The 20,994-nt window shown below is 45.7% G+C and overlaps 2 protein-coding genes and 2 long non-coding RNA genes across 5 annotated transcripts; 2 read left to right on the plus strand and 2 right to left on the minus strand.

Annotated features, from left to right (window-relative positions):
- The first annotated feature begins 5,189 nt into the window (after positions 1–5,189).
- Positions 5,190–8,519, plus strand: LOC125549444 (uncharacterized). Of its 2 annotated transcripts, none has more exons than XR_015599145.1 (4): positions 5,190–5,535; positions 6,160–6,290; positions 7,162–7,515; positions 8,036–8,519. It is a non-coding gene; the product is annotated as an uncharacterized LOC125549444 (long non-coding RNA). The 2 variants fall into 2 exon arrangements; XR_007301340.2 differs by having other exon boundaries at positions 5,192–5,535; positions 7,372–7,515.
- Positions 8,520–9,972: 1,453 nt separating this feature from the next.
- LOC147982279 (uncharacterized) lies at positions 9,973–10,770 on the minus strand. Its single transcript, XM_087516261.1, has 3 exons — positions 10,456–10,770; positions 10,107–10,331; positions 9,973–9,993 (listed from the first exon to the last, which is right to left on the minus strand). The coding sequence occupies exons 1-3, from the start codon at positions 10,768–10,770 to the stop codon at positions 9,973–9,975; spliced, it is 561 nt and encodes a 186-aa protein (XP_087372387.1).
- Positions 10,770–13,088, plus strand: LOC147982280 (uncharacterized). The gene is made up of 3 exons (XR_015600024.1): positions 10,770–11,217; positions 11,396–11,503; positions 11,581–13,088. It is a non-coding gene; the product is annotated as an uncharacterized LOC147982280 (long non-coding RNA).
- A 3,514-nt stretch (positions 13,089–16,602) lies between these two features.
- Positions 16,603–19,743, minus strand: LOC125546246 (coiled-coil protein). The gene is made up of 6 exons (XM_048710457.2): positions 19,357–19,743; positions 18,996–19,102; positions 18,637–18,903; positions 18,379–18,546; positions 17,243–17,332; positions 16,603–17,125 (listed from the first exon to the last, which is right to left on the minus strand). Exons 1-6 carry the CDS (start codon positions 19,650–19,652, stop codon positions 16,938–16,940), a joined length of 1,116 nt encoding a protein of 371 aa, XP_048566414.1. The 5' UTR covers positions 19,653–19,743; the 3' UTR covers positions 16,603–16,937.
- Positions 19,744–20,994: the final 1,251 nt, after the last annotated feature.

The following is a 20,994-nucleotide window of genomic DNA, read 5'->3' on the forward strand; positions in this document are numbered from 1 at the left end:
GAAAAGATATTTCCCCCTCCCCTGGAACCCTAGAACAGGGGAAAGAACAGAACCCTCACCGGAAAAGTTGCGCCGCCGCAATGGCCGCGTCGTTCCTCTCGACCCCGACGTGCATCGGCAAGCCGAGGCGCCGGGACGAAGAACAACCCCTCACGGGGCAAAGAGACATCTCACCGGGGAGGAAATCGTGCCGCCGTTGGGGCCACTTGACGGCGACGCGCTCACACGAGGGTGGACGCGCACACCGGCAAGGGGGCCAAGGGGGCACCGCCGTCCGGCCGCCGCCTCTTCTTATAGTGACTGGTGGTGGCTGGAGAAAGAGGAAAGAAAGATGGGGGGAGGGAAAGGTGCTCGCGCGGTGATGGTGGTGTCTCCATCTCCGGCGGCCGGCGGAGCCCCAACCCCGCCGCTGCAACACAGAGAGACAGAGGCAGGAGCGAAGGGGAGCATAGAAGAGTTCCGCTGCGTTACTGTCACCATTGAATGGAAAAGAAGGAGAGAAAGAGAAGGGGAAGGGAGAGATCAGACGAGGCGCGATGGCCGCTACCGCCGCCGCCGGCGGCTGGGCCGGGCGGCCGGGGCGCAGCCCCATGCTTCCGACGTCATGAGAGAGAGACAGAAGGGGGTCGAAGAGAACGAGAGAATGGGGCTAGGGTTCCATCGGGAGCTCTCTCCCAAGTTTTGATCCAGCGATGATCGCGCTGGGCCGTTGGATGCAGATCAACGGTCAGCAACAAAGACCTTGCCCTGCCCCGGGCCAAGTGGGCCAAAAGAACCTTGGGCCGTCAGCCGCCTGACCAGGCCAGAGCGGTGGGCGCACGCTACGGGTCTTTTGGGCCGGCTGGTGCCGCCGCGTGCGCTGGGCCGTGGCCGGCGCGGCTGGCATTTTTTTTCCTGTTTTCTGTCCAGATTTTGGGCAGATTTTATATATAGTTTTTCTATTCAAATAATCCAACGAAAATTTGTTTAGAAAATGGAAAAGTAAACAGAAAAAGTTTCTGAAAATGAAAATTAAAAAAATCAGAAAAATAAATGTTCATGAATTTTACAAAGAAAATAATAAAGTTCATGAATTTTGATTTTGTCAAAGAAAAGTTTCTGAAAAGTAAAAAGTTCATGAATTTTACATTCATGTTTCCGCTGCAAAGTAAAAGTTTTATCCTCCAATTAAATTGGAACCAACGGGAAAATTTAGTTGGAAGAATTGATCTTAGCATTGTTTTCCCCGATGGGTGAAATCAGATGCAGATAGTCTCTGCTATGACAAAAGAAATATATGTTTTTAAGTTAAAATATGGTATTGTTATTTTCCGACCAACGTCGTTGATGACAGTACTATAATTCTATGAGTCTTATGTTCAAAGCTTAAAGGTCTGATAAATTTTGTATCATAGTGATCAATTTTCAGAGAACAGTTAAATATAAAGAAATGCTCTTGAACTAGAGAAATGCATATTTCTTGTTTCCGCTGCAATAAAATTGATGATGATTATTATTTCTCAGCAAAGTAGTTTAATAGAAATACTATCATCACATTGTTTATGAGTTATATGCATTATTTCCATTTCCGCCCAACGGTGATATGGAATTAATGTAGAAGAATGAGTTTTATTCTAATTCTACCACAACGATGATTTAGAGTATAAAAAGGAAGTTTTGCAAAAGTTTAATGTGCATATTTTTTTAACCAGACCAACGTAGGGTTATTTTTATGCTCATTATTGTTGATTATTTGCTAAGTTTTCTCAGACTAAAAGTTTTTCATGCTTTCATTCGTGAAAGCGAATGGCTGGGTACTTGTGACCCGAAAGATGACCAAAAAAGGTCATAACGTGAGGGAGTATGTTCTCTCTAAAGAATGACTTCAAAAGAAAAGAGATAGATCATTGAGAGTCTTGGTTGACGAATGTCTTTCATGTACTCTCTATGAAGAAGGTTTTTCAGATAACATGATTTGAAATGAAACAAGCAACATGCGTGTTTTAATTTGACCAACGTCGGATCAAGCATGTGTGTCAAAGAGCATTCGGATTTATTTCTGAATTTGATGATTGAATATGCAGTCAAAAGAGCCAATTCTGGCATGTATGTCCCTTGGAATTACCCGCATGGCGGGAAAAGATGATTATGATAAAGCCTGCATGGCAGGAAAAGTGTGGGAAAATCCCTGCGTAACCCATATGGCGGCAGAAATTTTCTCAGACTTATCCTATATGACAGGAGAAAGACATGATGACTCATGTGCTTTTAATATGTCCCACTCTGGGAGAAAAGTATGGAATAGCTATTATGCTTTCCTAGTATCGACCGTACATCTTATGTGTAATGGTCATTAAGCACTCAATAAATCCAAAGAGAATAAAAGTTATAGACGAACCTAAAGATAAGAATGATATGCAAGTGTGACTTGCAAAAGTACTAATGATAAAGAACTCTGTTGAGTTTCTGAAATAGAATGATGAAAAGGTACTCCTGATAAATGAAGTAGATAATCGAAGTTTCCTCATTCACAAGAGTTATGAATGGTTTTTCGAAATTGTGGCAGAAAGTTCTTGCCACATTTCAAGGGGGAGAAAGATATATGAGATAAATTAAGAATGATGAAACTCCCCTATACTTTAGATAATGTGATGAAGAATGTGATCGTCTGGGGGAGTATGACGGTCATATTAATACCCCTAAAGAAAAGAAATAGTTGTATTCCTGGATCTTTTACAATTCCGAAAGCAGGCTAAGGAATACTAAGATGGTGCTTAAAAGTGCAATAAAGAAGAAATTTTTAACAGAATAAACCCAAACAATAAAGTTTAAAGATACGCCATTTTTAGTGAAGATGGAGTAATCTGGGGGAGCATGTTGTATGACCTATACAACACCTGATGTTAGCTCTATAAAGGATGAATGAGTACACATGGATCTTGTGACATAGGTCCCTGTAAAACTTGTTGCCTCTTGGAAATGAATGACTATATAATTAATTTGCCTCTTGGCAATGACAGAGCAACAACAACCCCATATGAAAGAAGTGCCAGTACCTGAGACACTGATGGTCTCAAGGAATGGGAAAATCAGATACTTTTGATTACTATAAAGTCTATGTTAGTGAAATTCAAATGGAGGTTGATCCCACCTCATTTAAAGTGCTCATTCGAGTTTTGAGAAGTGTCTGCTTATCTAAATGATAAGAGACTATGTGAGATGAAATGAAATTAGTGAATCCGACGATGTTTGGGACTGATAAGTAATTTCCAATGGAGCCAAAACAGTAGGCTGTAAAGAGTCTACAAGCTCAATCTGACTCCAAAGGAAATACATAAAGGTGTAAAACACGACTTAAATTGAAAGGTTTTTGCGCGTTTTGCACTGAATAGATTACAATGAGTGTTGTTAGCACATGATGATCTGAGTTACATCAGATGAAAGATATTATGATCTGAGTTACATCAGATGAAAGTAAAGAACACAGGGGATACTGCCTGAAGAAGTCTTTTATGGACTAAAGAAATCAAATGTTGTTTTGGGTTAAAGAAATGCGAGGACAATTGTGTTTTTATAAAGTTATAGAATGGGAATTTCATTTCATAATCCCGTGCATGTGGATGACGTCCTGCTTGCTAGTGGTCATGTCAATCTACTGCAGGAGAAGAAAAGAAGTTTTTGTTCTCAAAGTTCAAAAGAATGTTCTCAGTAAAGTGTCTCTCGTTATAATTATCGAGATTCACCAAGAAAAGAATAAAAGGGGCATTAGTAATGTCGCATGGACATACTAAGAAAGGTCTCTAAAGTATGCACGCGAGAAAACCTACGCCTGTTCTTATAGTCAAGGGTAATGGAACTGGAAACTATGGTGTTCCAAGAGTTGATGAGAAAAGATTGAAAACGGATATGGTACCATATGCTTCAGTTGTTGGAAGCTCAATACATTACCCTGACACAGTTCACATATCCGGGTTGTTTTGGCAATGTCCAGTCCATATGTAGATCACTGGAATGGAGTCAAAGATATCGGCCTCAAGCTGAAAGAAATAAGTGCTCTCAAAAGATTGTGAGTACAAAGACATGACTTGTGAAATGTATAGCGAAATCCACAATTGTGGCTAACTTTCATACTTGGAGGTTTTTGTGTGGAAAAGCTCCAAAGAATGAAACAATTATCACACTACAAGAAAATTGAGATACTGTGACGAAAATCCTCGTGACGATGGTGGACAACGTCACACAAATACCTGATGTGTGACGTTTTATAGGTGGAGTCATTGATCTCTGTTAATCGGTGACAGTTAACGTCACAAAATCGCCTCCACAGTTGAGTGCCACCTGTCTGCCAATTTCTATGACGATTTGGTAATTTTGATGACGAACCTATTAGAGTCATCGAATATTAAGAATGTGTGATGCTAATTTTTTTGTCATGTAACATCTAGCAACGGGACCCACCGCAACTGCTTCACAACTTATTGAATGGTAGGACCCACACATCAATGTTGATAGTGGGGCGCACCATTGTTTCTTCACAGGCTATCGAGTGATAATTATTTTATAATATCTAATATAAATAGCCAGTGGCAGAAAGAGGATATTACAGGCATTCGTGAGGTGATGCATATGGCGTTGTATTTGCTTGGTTCTATCTCAAAATAAAAATGGTAGGTAGTGGCCGGCAAAAAAGATGTCTATCGTGGATACTTAGAGGAACAGTAGGTCCAATTTTAAGTCAATTGATTAGTGTGTTGGGTAAAGTGATCGAACCACCTCCTGTCTATTTGCACATGCCACCGCCAGTGAGAGCTCGTGATCAAAAAGGAGTTTTATACATTAAAAAAGGTTTTATTTATTAAAAGAGTTAAAAGAAATCTTTAGTCATTTGTATTTTTTCTTCAAATCACATACTCGTAGTTAAGAGCCCTGGTGTACAACCTTCCACATATTTATTTACAGTTTTCCAAAAAAAGAACATGAAAAATACCACATCATAGTGTGTACTATGTAAGATTTACATTTTTTAATAATTATTTGCTATTTATTTCGAATTAAAGTGGAAATGAAATTCTGAAAATAAACCATCTCCCCAACGAAAAAACTTTCTCTCTCCACCCTCCACTTCTCTAAATTTTCCCGCATCGACCCTGTGTCCCCACCCGTCAGAGACACAGCCAATTTTCCTCCCTTCTATTTCACCCGCGAAGAGCCACCGCCTACCCCGCATTTATCTTCTCCCCCGATTTAACCGGCTCTCTCTTCTCCCCATGACTACAGCCCCGATTACAGCGATCAGCGACGGCGGATCGAGGGAGGCCGTCCCACCGGCTGAGCTCGTATCTACCTCAACATCCTGCCCTGCGAGGACCCGGCCCTCTTCTCCCCCCAATTGCAGCGACCGGCTATGGAAGATTGGAGGAGGCCGCCCCACCGCGGCACCGCCGAACATAGATCCACCGTATCAACCCGCCCTGCGAGCACCCGGCTCTCTTCTCCCCTGCGATTGGCGGCGTCTCTTTGTGACTTCCTCATCCCGCCACCCCTTGATGTTCAATGGTTAGGGTTCATGCATACTCATCATCCCGTCCTTCTCTGTAATTAGGATTTTCCACAGCCTGCTATGGTAAAAAGTCTGAGCCTCCTACTAGATAACTTTACTTTATATCCTATTGATAGATCTGTTCAAAACTGCAGTAGTGAACCTGGTTTTACGTTTGCTACAGCAGCTATGGTAAAAAAAGGCCTGAATCTGAAGATATGCTACTGCAGTCAGTTAGCCATTACGCAAAATGTAGTTAACTATCAGATGCACGACCTTAGTTTAGAGATTTCTTTACGGCATGTCTAGTTCATTCTACAAAATAAATCAACAAGCTTTAGTTTCGCCCCATAGGGATTTGAACTAGGCTCCAAGGAGTCGCTAGTGCTCCCAGTAACCAGTCGTCTATTGCCCAATCCTGATACAAAGGGGCATGATAGAGCCCCTGATCAACTGTGACTAAGGAGAATGACGTGCCTGAATTCTATTGCAGTAAATCGGCGAATTATCAGTTGTGTAATTAAGATTAATGAATTTGAAATTTTGCTTAACTACAGTTCTTTTCGTACTCACATTCTTTGTCGTTGTTACCTTTTGTAATCAGTGGTTTGACAATGTCGTCTTTTATGCATTTTTATCAGGTTCCACTATATCCTGCTTTCACACTTAGAGAATGAAAACCGATGGGGAAGGCATGAGCTTTGTTTTCTATTTTAGATTTTCAGAAGGTTACTCCAAAGCGCTTCCAACCTTATTCATAGAGAATAGCCGAGTAAGATTTTTGATGGTTCTCATATCTTTCACAGCTTCATTAACTATTTACATTCTGTGTATATAAATTAAATATATGTAAAGATGATGGCAGCTTGGATGCTGTATTACATATGCTGTTTCTTTGGTATGTGCTTGTATGGATACTCTTGCATACAGAAAATTATATGTTAGTGTGAAGATGATGTTCATGGGCTTTCCCAGATTAGAATTTTGGTATTGGTATATTTGAGTCGGCACAGGTACTGTGAAGATTTGAATTTTTGCCAGACACCATGGCATGTTATATAGGATGGTCGATGTACATTTCATAGGGTCTTATGATCATTATCATCGATTACACTTGCATGATTTCCAGTGCAGAGCCACAGGAATTAGTCAGTACCAACATACCTTTCCGTAGACAATATTTGCATGACTGCCTATGGTTACTCTAAATTTTATTTGTTCTTTTTGGGTTGTTCTGTTCCTCACATGTCGACACTTCAAGCTGGTACGAGTTTTCCTTTATTTTTCCCTTGAGGAATCATGGTCTCTTTGTGAAAAATGATTCAATGGTAGTTAAATTGAAATTGGGAGATACGATGCAAGTTTCGAAAAAATAAGCTTTGACCAACACTCAATTTTCCTTTACTAAACTGGTAAAATCAAAGCTGATTGTTAACTTGCTACATAAAGGTCTAGCTATAAGTGGAGTGTCCACTACTTGAATAAGCTGCTCCTACTTTAGAAACATAGAGCACCATCCATCGAGCCTTAGTTTTGAAACAGTATATTAAACTTTCTGCTTTTCTGAACTATGACAGAAGCTACAGTAATGATATTATTTTTTGTTGTTTTTTGTTCTGAACTTCCTGGTCTTGTTTTTCTAGGGTTGTTGGCTGCTTCTCCTTGACTGTGCCCCGGTTGCATCTTACATGTTGCTTGCTTCACTTGTTACATCAGAACGCATGAAGTCTTCATTTTCTCTTTATGTAATCTGACATGAACTGCTTGTTAGCAGTGTCAGATGTTTACAATTATTTTACACAATCTATGTATTTTGGCAATTCATTTAGTTCACTCCCTGTCATCTTTTCTAGCTTAAGTTACTAAAATCATGCCACCGGTGGGGAAGCAGAGCATATCTTGCGGAACGGAAAATAAAGGGTGAGGCGTATTTGAAGGAAAGGGGAGGAAGGAAAGGAGATGAAGAGGAAGCCGCTCTTCCTATGTCGAAAGCAATGGTAATATATCGTGTGAACATACATCTTCAATAATATGCACTTCAATCTGGATTAAGCGGCTTTAATTCTGCATTGCTCGTATCATGTGTATGTCACTGTGCACTATAAGCATCACCAAAGGATTGGATCTAGGTCTTATGTTGCCCATTTCGGTAAACTTTTAAGAATTCCAAATTCCTTACTTCTAGTCCTATGTCTACCACATTATATATAGAGTAGTAATGTTAGGATTTCATATATCGTGTAGAAAAAAGACAAGTACAATAATCATGACCCAAGTCCCATTGAGTTTTCCAAAGACACCCATGCAAACAAGACTTGCTTGCCTGTCATTTAATAATGTTAGGATTTCATATATTATGCAGTAGTAATGTTTTTTGAACCGTCATGAGTTATTCTTGATTGCATGTCATTTAATAATGATCTCAGATTCATAATTTGATGACTTGTAAGCTTCTTAGTGGTACTATTAGTCCTTGTTATCTTTTCATCTCATTAAGATGAAACACGTTGTGTTTAGTCAACTTATAGGCACAAGGAGGAGTTACCTGTGAGACTTAAAGCATAAGACAGATCATTTGAAAGATGTAGAGGAAGCATCAAGAAGAATTGGAAGTTGTGAAGAAGAGCTGACAAGAGAAGAATGAAGCCTGGGAAAAGAAGCAACATGAGACAGATAAACTGATTGGTATTCTCTCAAGGGCTCAAGCAACTCAGCAAGCAAATCAGACGAAACTTGATGGTGCATGAAGGCCATCCTTGCTGAATCATACATTGCAATAATTAGGACAACACATGTGATCTTTTAGTTATCAAAATATTACTTTTTATCTTGTCTATTGTCGTGTCAAACTTGAGTCGGTGTTATTTTTATTATCATTTCTACTTAGTAGATGATATGGGGAGACCATTGGATGTATAATATAATTTGTTTTTCATTTCAATATAGTAGATTTGATAATACATTGTAAATTATTTGAAATAAAATAAATATATTTTGATGATATCCTTTTCATTAATAATGAAAGTAGTGATGCTAGTAGTGGTATAATCTGCTCAGTGTTGGTGTGGCATGAAGTCGGTGATGTTGCTCCGTCACTGAATATAGTACAATATGGCATCTTTGCTCCTACATGTGACATTAGTCGACTGTCATAGAAATAGCAAGTTGTTGACATTCTAGAAAACGTCACCGAAGGTCCCAATTTCAGTGACACATTTTTGTGCATGGCGTCACTAGGAGTAATCTGTGACGGGGATTCCGTGACGATGCTTGTGACGCCCATGAAACATCACTCAAGGGTAATTTGTGACGTTATTAGCTATTCGATGACATATTTTGGCACGTCACAGTAGGACTGATCTCTTGTAGTGTCATCAATGTGATGCAAAGATATGTTGTAGCTTGATATGAGGCTGAGGGACATGCAAAATGGTTAAGGAGACCTGTACCCGGAGTTGATAATGGTTGACAACATCGATAACTATTTTAAGTCTTTCGCTCCTATGACAACGAGTCAAGTGTTGGTGCCAAACACATTGACACAAAGTTATCGTTGTTAAGGAGAAAGTCCGGAATTATGGTGAAATGCTTGGAGCATGAAAGCAACAGACAAGCATTTCCAGATCTGCTTATTAAAGGCTTACCGCCCAGTGCGTTCGGAGAACACACAGTCGACATGGGTTTTATGGTATAGTCTAACATTTCCGGACAATAAAAGGGCCCAAGGTTAAAGAATCTATTTCAAAATTGAGGAGTGTGTTGTAGGTGTTGATTTTATCGAAAATGAACCGTGATGATGAGACATGCTCTACATGCAAATCTGTGATGGAACGAGTGCTTTGAAAAGAGTTATTTCAAAGTATAAAAGTTAAAAGTATATGATGAGATCAAGGGGGAGAATGTTAGGTTGATCTCTCCACCAATGGGCCCAACGGCACATTGGGCCCTTGACCCATGCCCTGATCGGGGGCGTCCAGCCCAAGCAAGGCTGGTGGGCCCCTATCGCGCAGTGCTATAAAGAGGAGGTGGGGACCAGGGGCACAGGGTACGAGGTTCGTCGCCGCCACTGTTCCCCACTCCTAACCCTATCCGATCCAGAGGGAGGCACTGAAGCGATGGGAAGCTCCGCCGCCGCCACTGCCCATACATCGCCGCCGCATCCACCTCACCTCTCTCTGCCATCGCCACCATTACCCTCTCCACGATGGCCTCCGGCTCGAGTTCATCAACCGCTAGAGAAGGTAGGTTTACCAGAAATCCTACCCTACTCGATCCCATGGATCTATCAGTTCCATGCATATAATAATGACAATGGAGATGGGGAACTGCTTAAGAATGCGAGACATTCTCATGATTTAAGATGTGCTCGCTGTGTCCGACAATATAAGATGTTTTTGCAGGCTATGTTTACTTGCAAAAACGTCTTACATTGGAGAGAGTATGTTACCAAGTGGCTATATATTGTTACCAAGTGGCTATATATTTGTAAGATATGTAGGTTACATACAATGCAATTGTATATGAGGCCATTACAAAACTAGTAGTCAAACAATACATGTTGGGAAGTGCTCTTGTTAATTAATACTACCTGGCACCTGGTGACAAACTCGTGATAGGTGAGGTCGGCAAAACGGTCAAGGGACTGGCGATATGACGAGAGGGCGGCGTGGTTGTGCATGTCGACACGATCGACGTTGATTAGGAAGCGGAAGAAGCGGCGCTCATACTCGTTCGAGGAGGCGTAAGTCTTGCCGTGCTTGGCCATCCAAGCCTTGAACATGGCCAGAACCTCCTCGCGTTCCCTCAACATATCCTGCATCTCATCTATTGAGAATTTATATACGCATCAACCGACGCATGGAGAGAAACTAAAATTACCGACTCATCTTGCACAGCCAACACTAGTAATAGTTGATAAACGTACGTACCTAACGTACCATGGGTTCTGATCGTTCTCCAGGATAGAACCGACTGAAGGTTAGTAAGTCTGCCTCGCGGACCGATTCCTTGAAGGCCGCGTACCGGCGCTCCAGCTCCTGCTCGGTCATGGAGTCGTACGCCCTGCCGTGCTTGGCCATAAACTGGGCGAACATCCGCCTCTTGTCCTCCTCGCTCCTCGCTCCTCCGCTGTACGCCGTGTCCACCTCTCTCCTCTTTATGTGCGTCTCCTCCTCTCTCCTGTACGACAGCCAAGCCATAAGCAGCAGCGCTGCCGCGGCAATAAGGGCCGCCCTGTAGCCGGCGGTGGTCATCGATCACGACGTCCGTTTGGCTGGCGTGGGAGAGATCTATTTGGGGCGATGATATGTTTGGGGCGTTTCCGAGATCTTCAACCTTCCTTTTTTTCTGGGTTCCTTTTTTGAGTCGAATAGGCCCTCAGCCTTTCCAAGCCTATCGTACCGCCTGCGTCTCTCCTAGCTACTCCAACGTTGGAGGCGGCGGCAGGCGAGGTAGACTGGCGGAAGCTCGCAACATCGACGACCGGCAAGACCGCAGGAGATGGTGCACGGCCGGGTCACCAATCAGGCTACTACTCCCGCTCCCGTTAGCGGTGATCGGGATCAGAGGCGTAACCACGGGAGTCAAAGCGTGCAGCACTGGCGATGGCGAGTGCCCAATCTGTGCAAAGCCACGGTCAGGAGGCAGCAAGTGGAGCAAACTGCCAACAACTAGGGCTACCGGCGGCAAGTGAGACCTAGGTGGGTTATTTATCTATAATATATTAGCAAATTGTGCAATCGATCGATGATTGTGTTGGCTCCATATTTGTTTGTTTAATTACAGAATTGAGCTGATTTTTTTTTGACACTAGAAGAAATTTATAAGTGAAAGATGAATAATACATTGTTTAATGACTCAATGATTTGCTACACTCAGTGGAAGGTTTTTCAAAGGACTTGATGATGATGCTACTATTAAACGGTTTTCAAGCCATGAAGTTTTCGGAAAAAGCATTTGCCTAGAGGTTCAATTAGCACATTATTGGTATGATGATTTATTCTCACTAATGTGTTTAATTTCAATGGAAACTATATAATTTGTTAATGTGTTGTATCTTGTAGATTCTCATGCGTGCACAAGGATGAACATCAGAGATTGAATTTTTGTCGTTGAGACGTTGAAAGGTTTGGTTGTGTGGTTATTTTTTAGCAAGTTAATTGGTATTACATCTCATGTTTTTATTTACTTTGATGATGTATGAAACAGTAGTGTATATAGTGCACATGATGTTTATCCAAATATATGATACTTGTGGCGTTTATAAAGCTTAATTTTAGCTTGCAGCGTGCCCAGGCTTTGGCAATTCGCTAGCTCCGTCCCTACTCCGAGGTGCGTATGGGCAGCGATTTGTTGGTTTTTTAGGGTTTCGCCTTAGATTTATGTTTCGTATGTCACATGGTTGTGGGATCCATTAGAGACACATTGTTTTTTCTAGGGTTTCGCCATAGATTTTTGCTATAGTTCGTATTCATGGTGAGATGATATGGTTTACATCGTTTTACCTAGGGTTTCTAATTCATGGCGCGTTTATATGGTTTTGCATCATTTTAGCTAGGCTTTTGCATCTACGGCTCGTGGATCCATTTGTTTACCATCGTTGTTAGCTAGGGTTTTGTATCCTTGGCCCTTGGTTTAGTTGTGATTAGGACTTTTCATAGTTAGTCCGTGTAGCTTTTTTCTAGGTGTTGTTTCCCCTAAATGAATTTCGTGGGATTTTGGCACAGTTCATGGTAGTCTTACATTTTTTTTTCCGTTGATAGAGACATGGAAACGATTTCTTACAGTTTGTGATACTGGGCATCTCACTTTTGTGCGTGTTGCAACTTATTCGTCTTAGTCTTTTTTCCATGAACTCGCGTAGTCCAAGTGTACAATGAAATAGAAAGTTCTGGAAAGAGCTTGGACCAGGCCTCTATTCATGGAAATTTTCATAGTTGCAGCTTGGGGCATCTGGAAGAAGAGGAACAACAAACATTTCAGAGGTTTCATGCCCACACACGGTGCTTGGCGGGAGAGGTTTAAGAAAGACTTCGAGCTCCTCAAATGTAGAAACAAGGAGAGTCTAGAACACTTCATCACTCAATTTGCAGCATCGGTTTGAGCTCGGTCATTGTGTAGCGGCTATCTCCAACCTCTCTGACTCTTTCCTGTTCTCGCGGAGGTGGCGCGCCCCCCGCCGGTTGGTGGCCGTCAAACATCGGCATACCCGAGGCGTTGGAGCTGCGGCCGTACACCATCCTCGTGCCGCCCTCCTCGCGTGTGTCGGGTACGTGTCACATCAATGTCGCCGGGTACGCAATACCGGGGCCGAGGTCGTCCATCACCCCGGCGGACGGTCAAACCAGCTTGGTCACTGGCAGTTTTGGAAGGGCTGCTACTGGGACGGCGTCCTCGGTGAATGTCGTGCCGGGCGGCTGGTTCTTCCTCCCCCACCGGCGTTGGGCGCCCCTCCCCCACGTGTCGATACTTTTTCAAATGATTGGATGAACTTTTCTGAAATTTGTTGAAATTTTTATACATTTGTGGAACTATTTTTAAATTGATGAACTTGTTTTCAAAATCCATGATTTTTTTGAGCTCACGTTTTTTTTCATTTTTTTAATAATTTGTTTTTGCTAAATTCAATCAAGAGAACTAGAAAAAAATAGCAAAATCTACTTGGGCCGGCCCATCAGCATGGGCGTGTAGGCTCGAGGGTGCTTCCCTAATGCCTGATGGTAGGGCCGAAATCACTAATTAAGGAGTACTCGTTGCAAAGAATACTCTACTTTCCCAGCGCGCCACTTGTCGCAACTTGAGAATGTTCCCTTTTTCGTAGATCCGTCTATTTAAAACGTTTTATCTCTTAAACCGTGCGTCCAAATCTCGAACCGTTTTCACCATTGGATTCCTCGCATTGAGATCTTCAAAACTAGATCACATGTTGATAGATTTTGACGAACCTTTTTTTCACGAAAAAACCGGACGAAAAAAACCAGGCGAAAAAACCGAACCGGGAGCACGGTTTTTTTTCCTTTCCGAAAGAGGCATGTCCGTGCCTCTCGCGAAATCACAACCGTGCCTCTCGTGGAAGCAAAATCGTGACTCTTGTGGAAGGAAAAAACAGAAAACGTGTTTTTTTTTCGTTTCCGAGAGGCACGGCCGTGACTCTCGCGAAGGCACAACCATGCCTCTCGTGAAAGCAAAACCATAACTCTCGCGAAAGAAAAAAAACAGAAAACACGTATTTTTTCCCTTTCCTAGAGGCACGGCCGTGACTTTCCTAGAGCGCGCCAAGTGGCGCTAATCGTTGCGAGGCTCCCGAAGGAGCGCTCGTTAACTAGTTGCTCCCTGGTAGGGCGATAGGTACGCAAATTTACACACACCGATTCAACGAACTCCCTCACGGCCTTATGTTTACTTGGATTTTTTTTTCGAGCATAACTTCTATCTATTCATCAATTGTCAAGGTAGTACAAAGAACACCAGAAGTAAAAAATACATCTAGGTCCGTAGACCATATAGCAACGACTACTACCACTAGAGTGAGCCGAAGGCACGCTACCATATTGGCCCCTCCCTCATCGGAGTTGGGCAAACCTTGTTGTAGTAGACAATGAGAAAGTCATCATGCTAAGACCCCCATAGGATGAGCGTACTAGAATAGCAACCGCTGCCGATGAAGAGAAGCGTAAATCAGAAGGACCCAACCTATAGACACACGAACACAGACGAAAGAAGACATGATCGAGATCCGCCGAAGTCAAATCTTCACACGCCCTACGACAATGCTAGAAACACCACCGAGACAGGGACTAGATGGGGAGAACCTTATTCCATCTCGAGAGAGACGCCGTCAGCTCGCCTCTCTGAGTAGAGCACAAATCCTAACAAAACTTAAAAGAGCATAAAAATACAGAGGCCTCCCACCAGCAAGGGCCAGGATCCACCGTGCCTCCACGTCCATAAGACCACAGCAGACGAGGTAGACCGGCAGTAACACGGACGGGAGGTAGACCGGCAGCAACACTGACGGGAGGCACGAGAAACCCTAGCCAAAGAGTCCTTAGAGCATCTCCAGCCGCGCCCCCAACAGGCCCTCCCCGAGCGATTTTTCTGCGTTGGCGCCCAAAAATCGGCCTAGTCGCGTCCCGAGGAGTCCGTTTTTCGCCGGTTTGGGACGACACTGGCGCCAGCGGACCCAGGCCGAACCCGGCGCGCTGGGGGCGCCTGGGGGCGCTGCGGCGAGCGATTTTGGCGCAAAAGAGCCGCGGGCCCGCTGAGTCAGCGACGCGCGCCTTGTCTTCCCTCAGGACGCCTCGGTTTCCCGCGGGGAATCAATGGCAAGGCTGCCGCCGGCAGCCTTGCCATTGATTCCTCACGGGCGGCGCTGCGACGCCTCTCCTCCCTCCACGAAGACACACGGCGCGAGCTATAAAACCGGCGCCTCCCCTCGCCTCTAGCCACACCAGCCCGAGCCCAAACCAGCCACCGAGCTCTGCCTCTCTCCCCGTCCGCCGCCGTCCCTCCCCTTCGCTCTCTCCCCAAGCCCACAGCGATGGCCGAACGCTTCCCCGGCGACGCGGCGGCGGCCAACGGCTTCGGCCGCCGCTCGATCTACGAGTGGGAGGCCTACCTCTTCTTCGAGGCCAACATCCCGGCGCCGCCGGACATGCGCACCGGGCCGACGCGGTGGAGGCTCAGCAACGGAGGCGTCCCCATCCCCTCGATGCCTGACGTCGACGCACGCCCCGCCATCTTCGCCGTCGAGGTCGACCGCGTGCGGGCGTCCCTGACGGAGGAGCAGCACACCCTCCCCCAGTACGCCGCCGACAACCACACATCGTGGGCGGCGTACTTACAGCGCCAGCAGGCGCAGTGGCTGGCGTCCATCAACGGGACGCCGGTGGTGGGGGGCACGAAGAACAGTGAGGGGCGCCGCCTATGGTGGGCGCCCCCGGCCGCACCCTCCACGAGGTACTCCAATACCTGGAGGACGGCAATGACCTGCCGCTGGCGTACCCTACCGTGGCGGCTGCCCCCCCCCCCCCCCCCCCGCCGGAGCGCCGGGCAATGGATACCCAGAAGGTTCGGCTCCTCCTCGTCTTGCTCCTCTCAGTCCTCCTCCCATTCCTCCGGCTCGCCGGCGCTGCTCGGCGTTAAGGCCGAGCCCGCAGCGGAGACGCCGCTCAGCCGGCGCACCCGCAGCGCCGGCATCGTCATCAACAAGGGCGGCAGGCGCGCCCCCTCCGCATTACGTCAAGCCAAAGACGGAGCCGGGCCTCGCCGCCATGAAGACGAAGCCGGGGCTCCCCGTCATGAAGGCGGAGCCCGGGCTCGCCAGCGGCGTGAAGGAGGAGCTCGACGACGCAGCGGCCCTGAAGTGGGCGCGTGAAGACTAGGCACACACGGAGCTGGAACGCCAGCGCCTCGCCTACGAGCGGTTTGAAGCTCGGCGCTGTGGCCGGGACGAGGCAGGCGTCGTCATCCTCGACGACGGCGACGACGATGCGCCGCCACCACCGGTCTGCCAGGGCGATGCCGGGCAGGGGTCCAACAGGGGCAGCCGCGTCAAGAAGGAGAAGGCCACCGACGACGTTGGCAACTTCGCCGCGCTCAGTGACTTCTTCGCCCCTTAGTTCGGTTTTTTAAACTTATGTAAACGTCAAACATGTCGAATATATGTCAAGTTTGTCGAACTTTAGCCAAACGTTTTGTCCAATTTGCCGAACTTTGTCCAATTCTTTTTTTTAATAAAAAACCGCGTCTGGGGACGACCCGGCTGGGAACCCATTCACCCCCATGCCGATTTTAGCGCCGGCTCGTCCCTAGGCAGCGATTTTACACGCCCCCTGGGGGCCAACGGCTGCTCTTAGGTTTAGCTGGATTATTCAGACCCTGAACATTCCAAAACAGCCCCTCCGGGTTGTGGTTCCATACACACAGGTAGGACACGGACCACCTGACAACAATGGTCTCACGACCTCCATATTTGTCTCGGCCAACCCTCGCGCGGCCGCAAGGACTTGCCGAGCAACGAGACAAACCTTGACATGTTGCTCCTTCGGCGGCGGCGTGCCAAAAAGTTCCTTGAGCTCAATCACTTTAGGCACATAGCACTTACATTAATTTCTGGTAAAAAAACAAGGTTTATTTTTCTTTCCCACACCAATCACCCAGCCTCTGCACCTCTGACATTACAATCTTGGGAGTGGGAAACCACAGTAAAATCCAATGAAACCAGGGATGCCATCATCGCCACTCAAACAACACCATCAACATGTAATTTAAGCACCCCCGTGATACGTGTGAAACAAACCCAGTACAGAGGTTTGACTGGAGCTAACTCGTGTAAGAAAGCAAGGCCTGGGAGCAGCCCGGCAGGAGGCGGTGCCGCACGCCAGCCAGCGACAGCAGTTCTCGGACAGCCAGCCAGTCCTCAGTCCTCACCCCAGGCATCATCGCGCGCAGCTTGTCGGGCGGTGATCCGGCTCCTCCTCGCCTCCTCCTGCTCCTTCCGCTCACCTGCATCGATGGTCGTGAACTGCTTTAGCCCCATCCCGTGGGCGATCAGCCTCTGCGCCGTTCTCGCGGATGTCTTTGGTCTTGGTGTCGGTGGTTCTAGGTCTGCAGTTCAACATGAAAAGCAACATAAGATGGAAGTAAGGAGGTATGCACTACACACGATCCCTAGGGAGAAGAAGATTAAACTGAAAAGGATTAGCACAAGGAACAAGCTGTTACCTGTACCGTCGATTTTTGCCAAGAGATCGTCATTATCCTTTAGTGACCGTACTTTGTATCTTGGAGGCACGCAAGCTTGTGCCTCCTTAGCTACAGTCGTACATGACAACAGGCCAACATGTCAATAGGCCAGAATAGAATCAATAAAGCCAGAAAACAGAAGTGCAGAGGCCTTGCAAGTTCATATCATCAGCATGAAGTTCAAGTTTCAGCAGGATGGGAAAAAAGGTTGAACAAGCATGAAAGTATAAGCTTCAACAATGAACCGAGACTAACAGTAAATTATGCATTCTGCTTTCTACTAAATCATGAATTCTGCTCCCTACCAAATTATGCATTCTGCTCTGTAGTTCGGACTTCAGAAATACCATGTTCTGTATGCACACATATCAACATTACACATACATCATGATTTAAATGGTGGAACACAACCTAATTGGGATAAGGGAACTGTGTCAATTTGTACTTTTTCTCTTTAATCATGTTTTGTACATTGTATCTTGGAGGCACAGAAACCTGTGGCTCATTAGCTACAGTACAATAAGTCAGAATGAAGCAATCAGAATGCATCGATTAAAGCCAGAAAACGTAAGTAATAAAAAGCTTGCAAGTTCATATGATCAGCACAAAAATCTAAGGTTCAAAAGACTGAAGGAACACTGAACCAGCACGACAGTGAATAGCTTGAGCAATAAACCAAAGACTAATAGTCAATTATGCACTTGCTGTCTAGGTTGGACTTCATAACTGTCATGTTTTGACTGAGCGCACATATCAAAATTACACACATATCATGAAACAAATAAAGTCCCGCACAGCCGAGTTGGAAGAAGGGGATTGTAATGGTTTCCTCTAATAATTTAGCCATGGATTTACGGTGAGCTATCATAACAGTTTGGCCAAAAATCTGGAGAACCGCCCTTCTGCAGGAAATAATTGTGAAAATGAAAATAATGCTTGTCCAATGCACCATATTTGACATCAGAGCTTTGCTTCCACAGGTGGAGTCGTGTACTTGTACATTTCGATAATAAAAAAGTCTAGGTTACACAAGAATGTGGCAACAGTTTCTAGATCAAGGTATACAAAGAAAGATACAGAAAGACTACTCCAAGTAAGTGTAACAACCAAATTACCAGATGATGGGGTCCGGAAAACTGCAAGTGCAACAGAATCATTGACCCAGCGGATGGCAACTCCATGGTCTCCAAACTTCTCAAAGATCCTTTCCAAATCTGTTGTGCGTGTGCTAGGTGCGAAGTCATAAAGAACAAGGGCGTGCCTTGTCCCAAATCGTTTTGCAGCTGCAAAACCAAACACAGAGCAAGAGTTTAGTTTACCCACGATGAGCAAGCTAACTAGACAGAGAAGATTAGTCATCCTGAATAAATTACCATCCTTGTTATCCTTCTCATCCGCATGATCCTTTGATCCACCATGAGCTGGATCAGACCCTTTGTCATCCAGATCCCTCTCTGAACCGCACTGGTCGCTGTACAGAACACTCTTATCATAAAGAAAGGAACCCCTTCCCCTCCTCTTGGTCCCTGAAGATGAAGTGCTACTTTTCTCTGAAGAACTACAAGGTGTTGTCACCCTCGCCTCTTGCACGAGGGGGCGCACCGGTGTCTCGTCGCCACGGTCCGCAATAGCCTCCCAATCTGCATATGCGTCAGAGGAAGAATGTTAAAGTCTCAGTTTTTCCGAGCTGTTTCCAGCTTAAGCACAGAGACAGAGGCTACTAGAATAATACCATCATCTTCATCTTCGTCCTTCCCGTCGATGCTAGCTGAGGCTTTCGAGTCCTTAGATCCCGTAGCAGCCTCTGGCGATGCAGAATTCTCCGCCGTCGCATGATCCCTTCAATGTACATTATCAGAAGCAGAGCAGGAGTTAGTCAGGTGGCCCAAGCAGGGAGCAACTGCAGCTGAATTTGTTCAGATCGTGTGCCACATTTGCGTGATTCGTGCTCTGACATCTACGAGATCCTGAGCTAGAAGCTAGAATTTACAGAGAAAACATCACAATTTTTGCAAATTGGCAAGTCCAGGTCGAGCAGGCCAAGATTCGGTTCAGAAGCAAGAACAGAGCTTGGGAGAGGAGGAGGAACAAACCCTAGGGACTGGGGCTGGGGGGCTTCTTTCTCGGCGCGGAGGCGGAGGACGATGGCGCGGGAGCGGATGGCGTCGGCCTGGAGGGTGTTGCCGCGGGAGGCGTGGAGGCCGGCGAGGTCGCCGAGCGCCGTGGCGAGGCGGAGATCGGCGCCCGGCGGAGGCGAGGGGGCGGCGGTGGAGAGGCTGGAGACGACGGACTCGAGGAGGGAGATGGCCCCGTCGACGTCGCCGGCGTCCACCAGGTCGTCCACCTCCTCCGTCCAGCGGTGGCCGCCGGCCGCCGCCGCCGCGTCCATCGGTGGGGTAGGCGGGGCTGGACTCTCGCGTGGACTGTAGACAGGTGGGAGACGCTAGTGGTAGGCAACTCAGGCAGTCGGGGGCCTGAAGTGTGGGCCCCGCACACAGGTGTGTGTGTCTTATGCTACAAAATTCATGTCACAGCTCATTTTGTGCTGCTTATGCTTTGCTTTTGCTTTTGTTTTTTTTTAGCATCAATACAGACACAAGCGCTCATATACACGCGCATACCCTCACCCCTATAAACGCATACACACACACCCTACCCCTATGAGCACCTCCGATAGACTGAGCCGGCATATCATCTTGAGATTTACGAAGTCATCGTAGGCGCCTCGTCGTCGACGGGAACGTTTCCTCCCACTGAAAGCGCATCGCCGGAAATCCTGAAATAAATCCAGGAATAATGCGAGCACCAGGATTTGAACCCTGATGGGTTGGGGATACCACTGTCCACCTAACCAACTCAACCACAGGTTGATTCGCGCTTTTGCTTTTGTTTTTGAGGTGTGCCTATGCTTTGCTAAAGTTGCTGAATCAATTTCTCATAATTGGACCATTCTCTACTCTAAAACTTTTTTTTACCGATACCCTTCTCTAAAACTTGTTATTATTCAAACAAACTAAAAGAGTAAATTACACCGGTAGCACTCGACACGTATGTACACTTTCATCCAACGATTGGTTGACAAGGAAAAGATGCACACTTGTCTTGCGCGATCGCTCTGGCCGAAAGCCGGTCTTGCTGGGCTAAAGTTGAAGGAAATATGTCCTAAAGACAATAATAAAGTTGTTATTTATATTTCCTTATATCATCATAAATGTTTATTATTCATACTAGAATTGTATTAACCGGAAACTTACTACATATGTGAATACATAGACAAAACTGAGTGTCCCTACTATGCCTTTCCTTGACTAGCACGTTAATCAAAGATGGTTAAGTTTCCTTGCCATAGACATGTGTTGTCATTTGATGAACGGGATCACATCATTAGAGAATGATGTGATGGACAAGACCCATCCGTTAGCTTAGCATAATGATCGTTTAGTTTTTCTGCTATTGCTTTCTTCATGACTTATACATGTTCCTCAGACTATGAGATTATGCAACTCCCGAATATCGGAGCAACACTTTGTGTGCTATCAAACGTCACAACGTAACTGGGTGATTATAAAGATGCTCTATAGGTGTCTCCGATGGTGTTTGTTGAGTTGGAATAGATCGAGATTACGATTTGTCACTCCGTGTATCAGAGAGGTATCTTCGGGTCCTCTCGGTAATGCACATCACTATGAGCCTTGCAAGCAATGTGTCTAATGAGTTAGCCACGGGATGAT

The sequence above is a fragment of the Triticum urartu genome, chromosome 3A (genome assembly GCF_056163025.1).
Source record: "Triticum urartu cultivar PI428250 chromosome 3A, HENAU_Tu73, whole genome shotgun sequence".
Lineage (NCBI taxonomy): Eukaryota > Viridiplantae > Streptophyta > Magnoliopsida > Poales > Poaceae > Triticum > Triticum urartu.

Bases quoted from the DNA above. Each gene is read 5' to 3' on its own strand.
- LOC147982279 (XM_087516261.1), bottom strand. From the start codon at position 10,770: ATGACCACCGCCGGCTACAGGGCGGCCCTTATTGCCGCGGCAGCGCTG. The intron at 10,332-10,455 runs GTACGTTAGGTA...GATGAGATGCAG, and splicing joins GAGAACGATCAGAACCCATG to GATATGTTGAGGGAACGCGA. The intron at 9,994-10,106 runs GTAGTATTAATT...ACAAATATATAG, and splicing joins AGTTTGTCACCAGGTGCCAG to CCACTTGGTAACAATATATA.
- LOC125546246 (XM_048710457.2), bottom strand. From the start codon at position 19,652: ATGGACGCGGCGGCGGCGGCCGGCGGCCACCGCTGGACGGAGGAGGTG. The intron at 19,103-19,356 runs GTTTGTTCCTCC...TGTACATTGAAG, and splicing joins CCCCAGCCCCAGTCCCTAGG to GGATCATGCGACGGCGGAGA. The intron at 17,126-17,242 runs GTAACAGCTTGT...GTTGAACTGCAG, and splicing joins GGCAAAAATCGACGGTACAG to ACCTAGAACCACCGACACCA.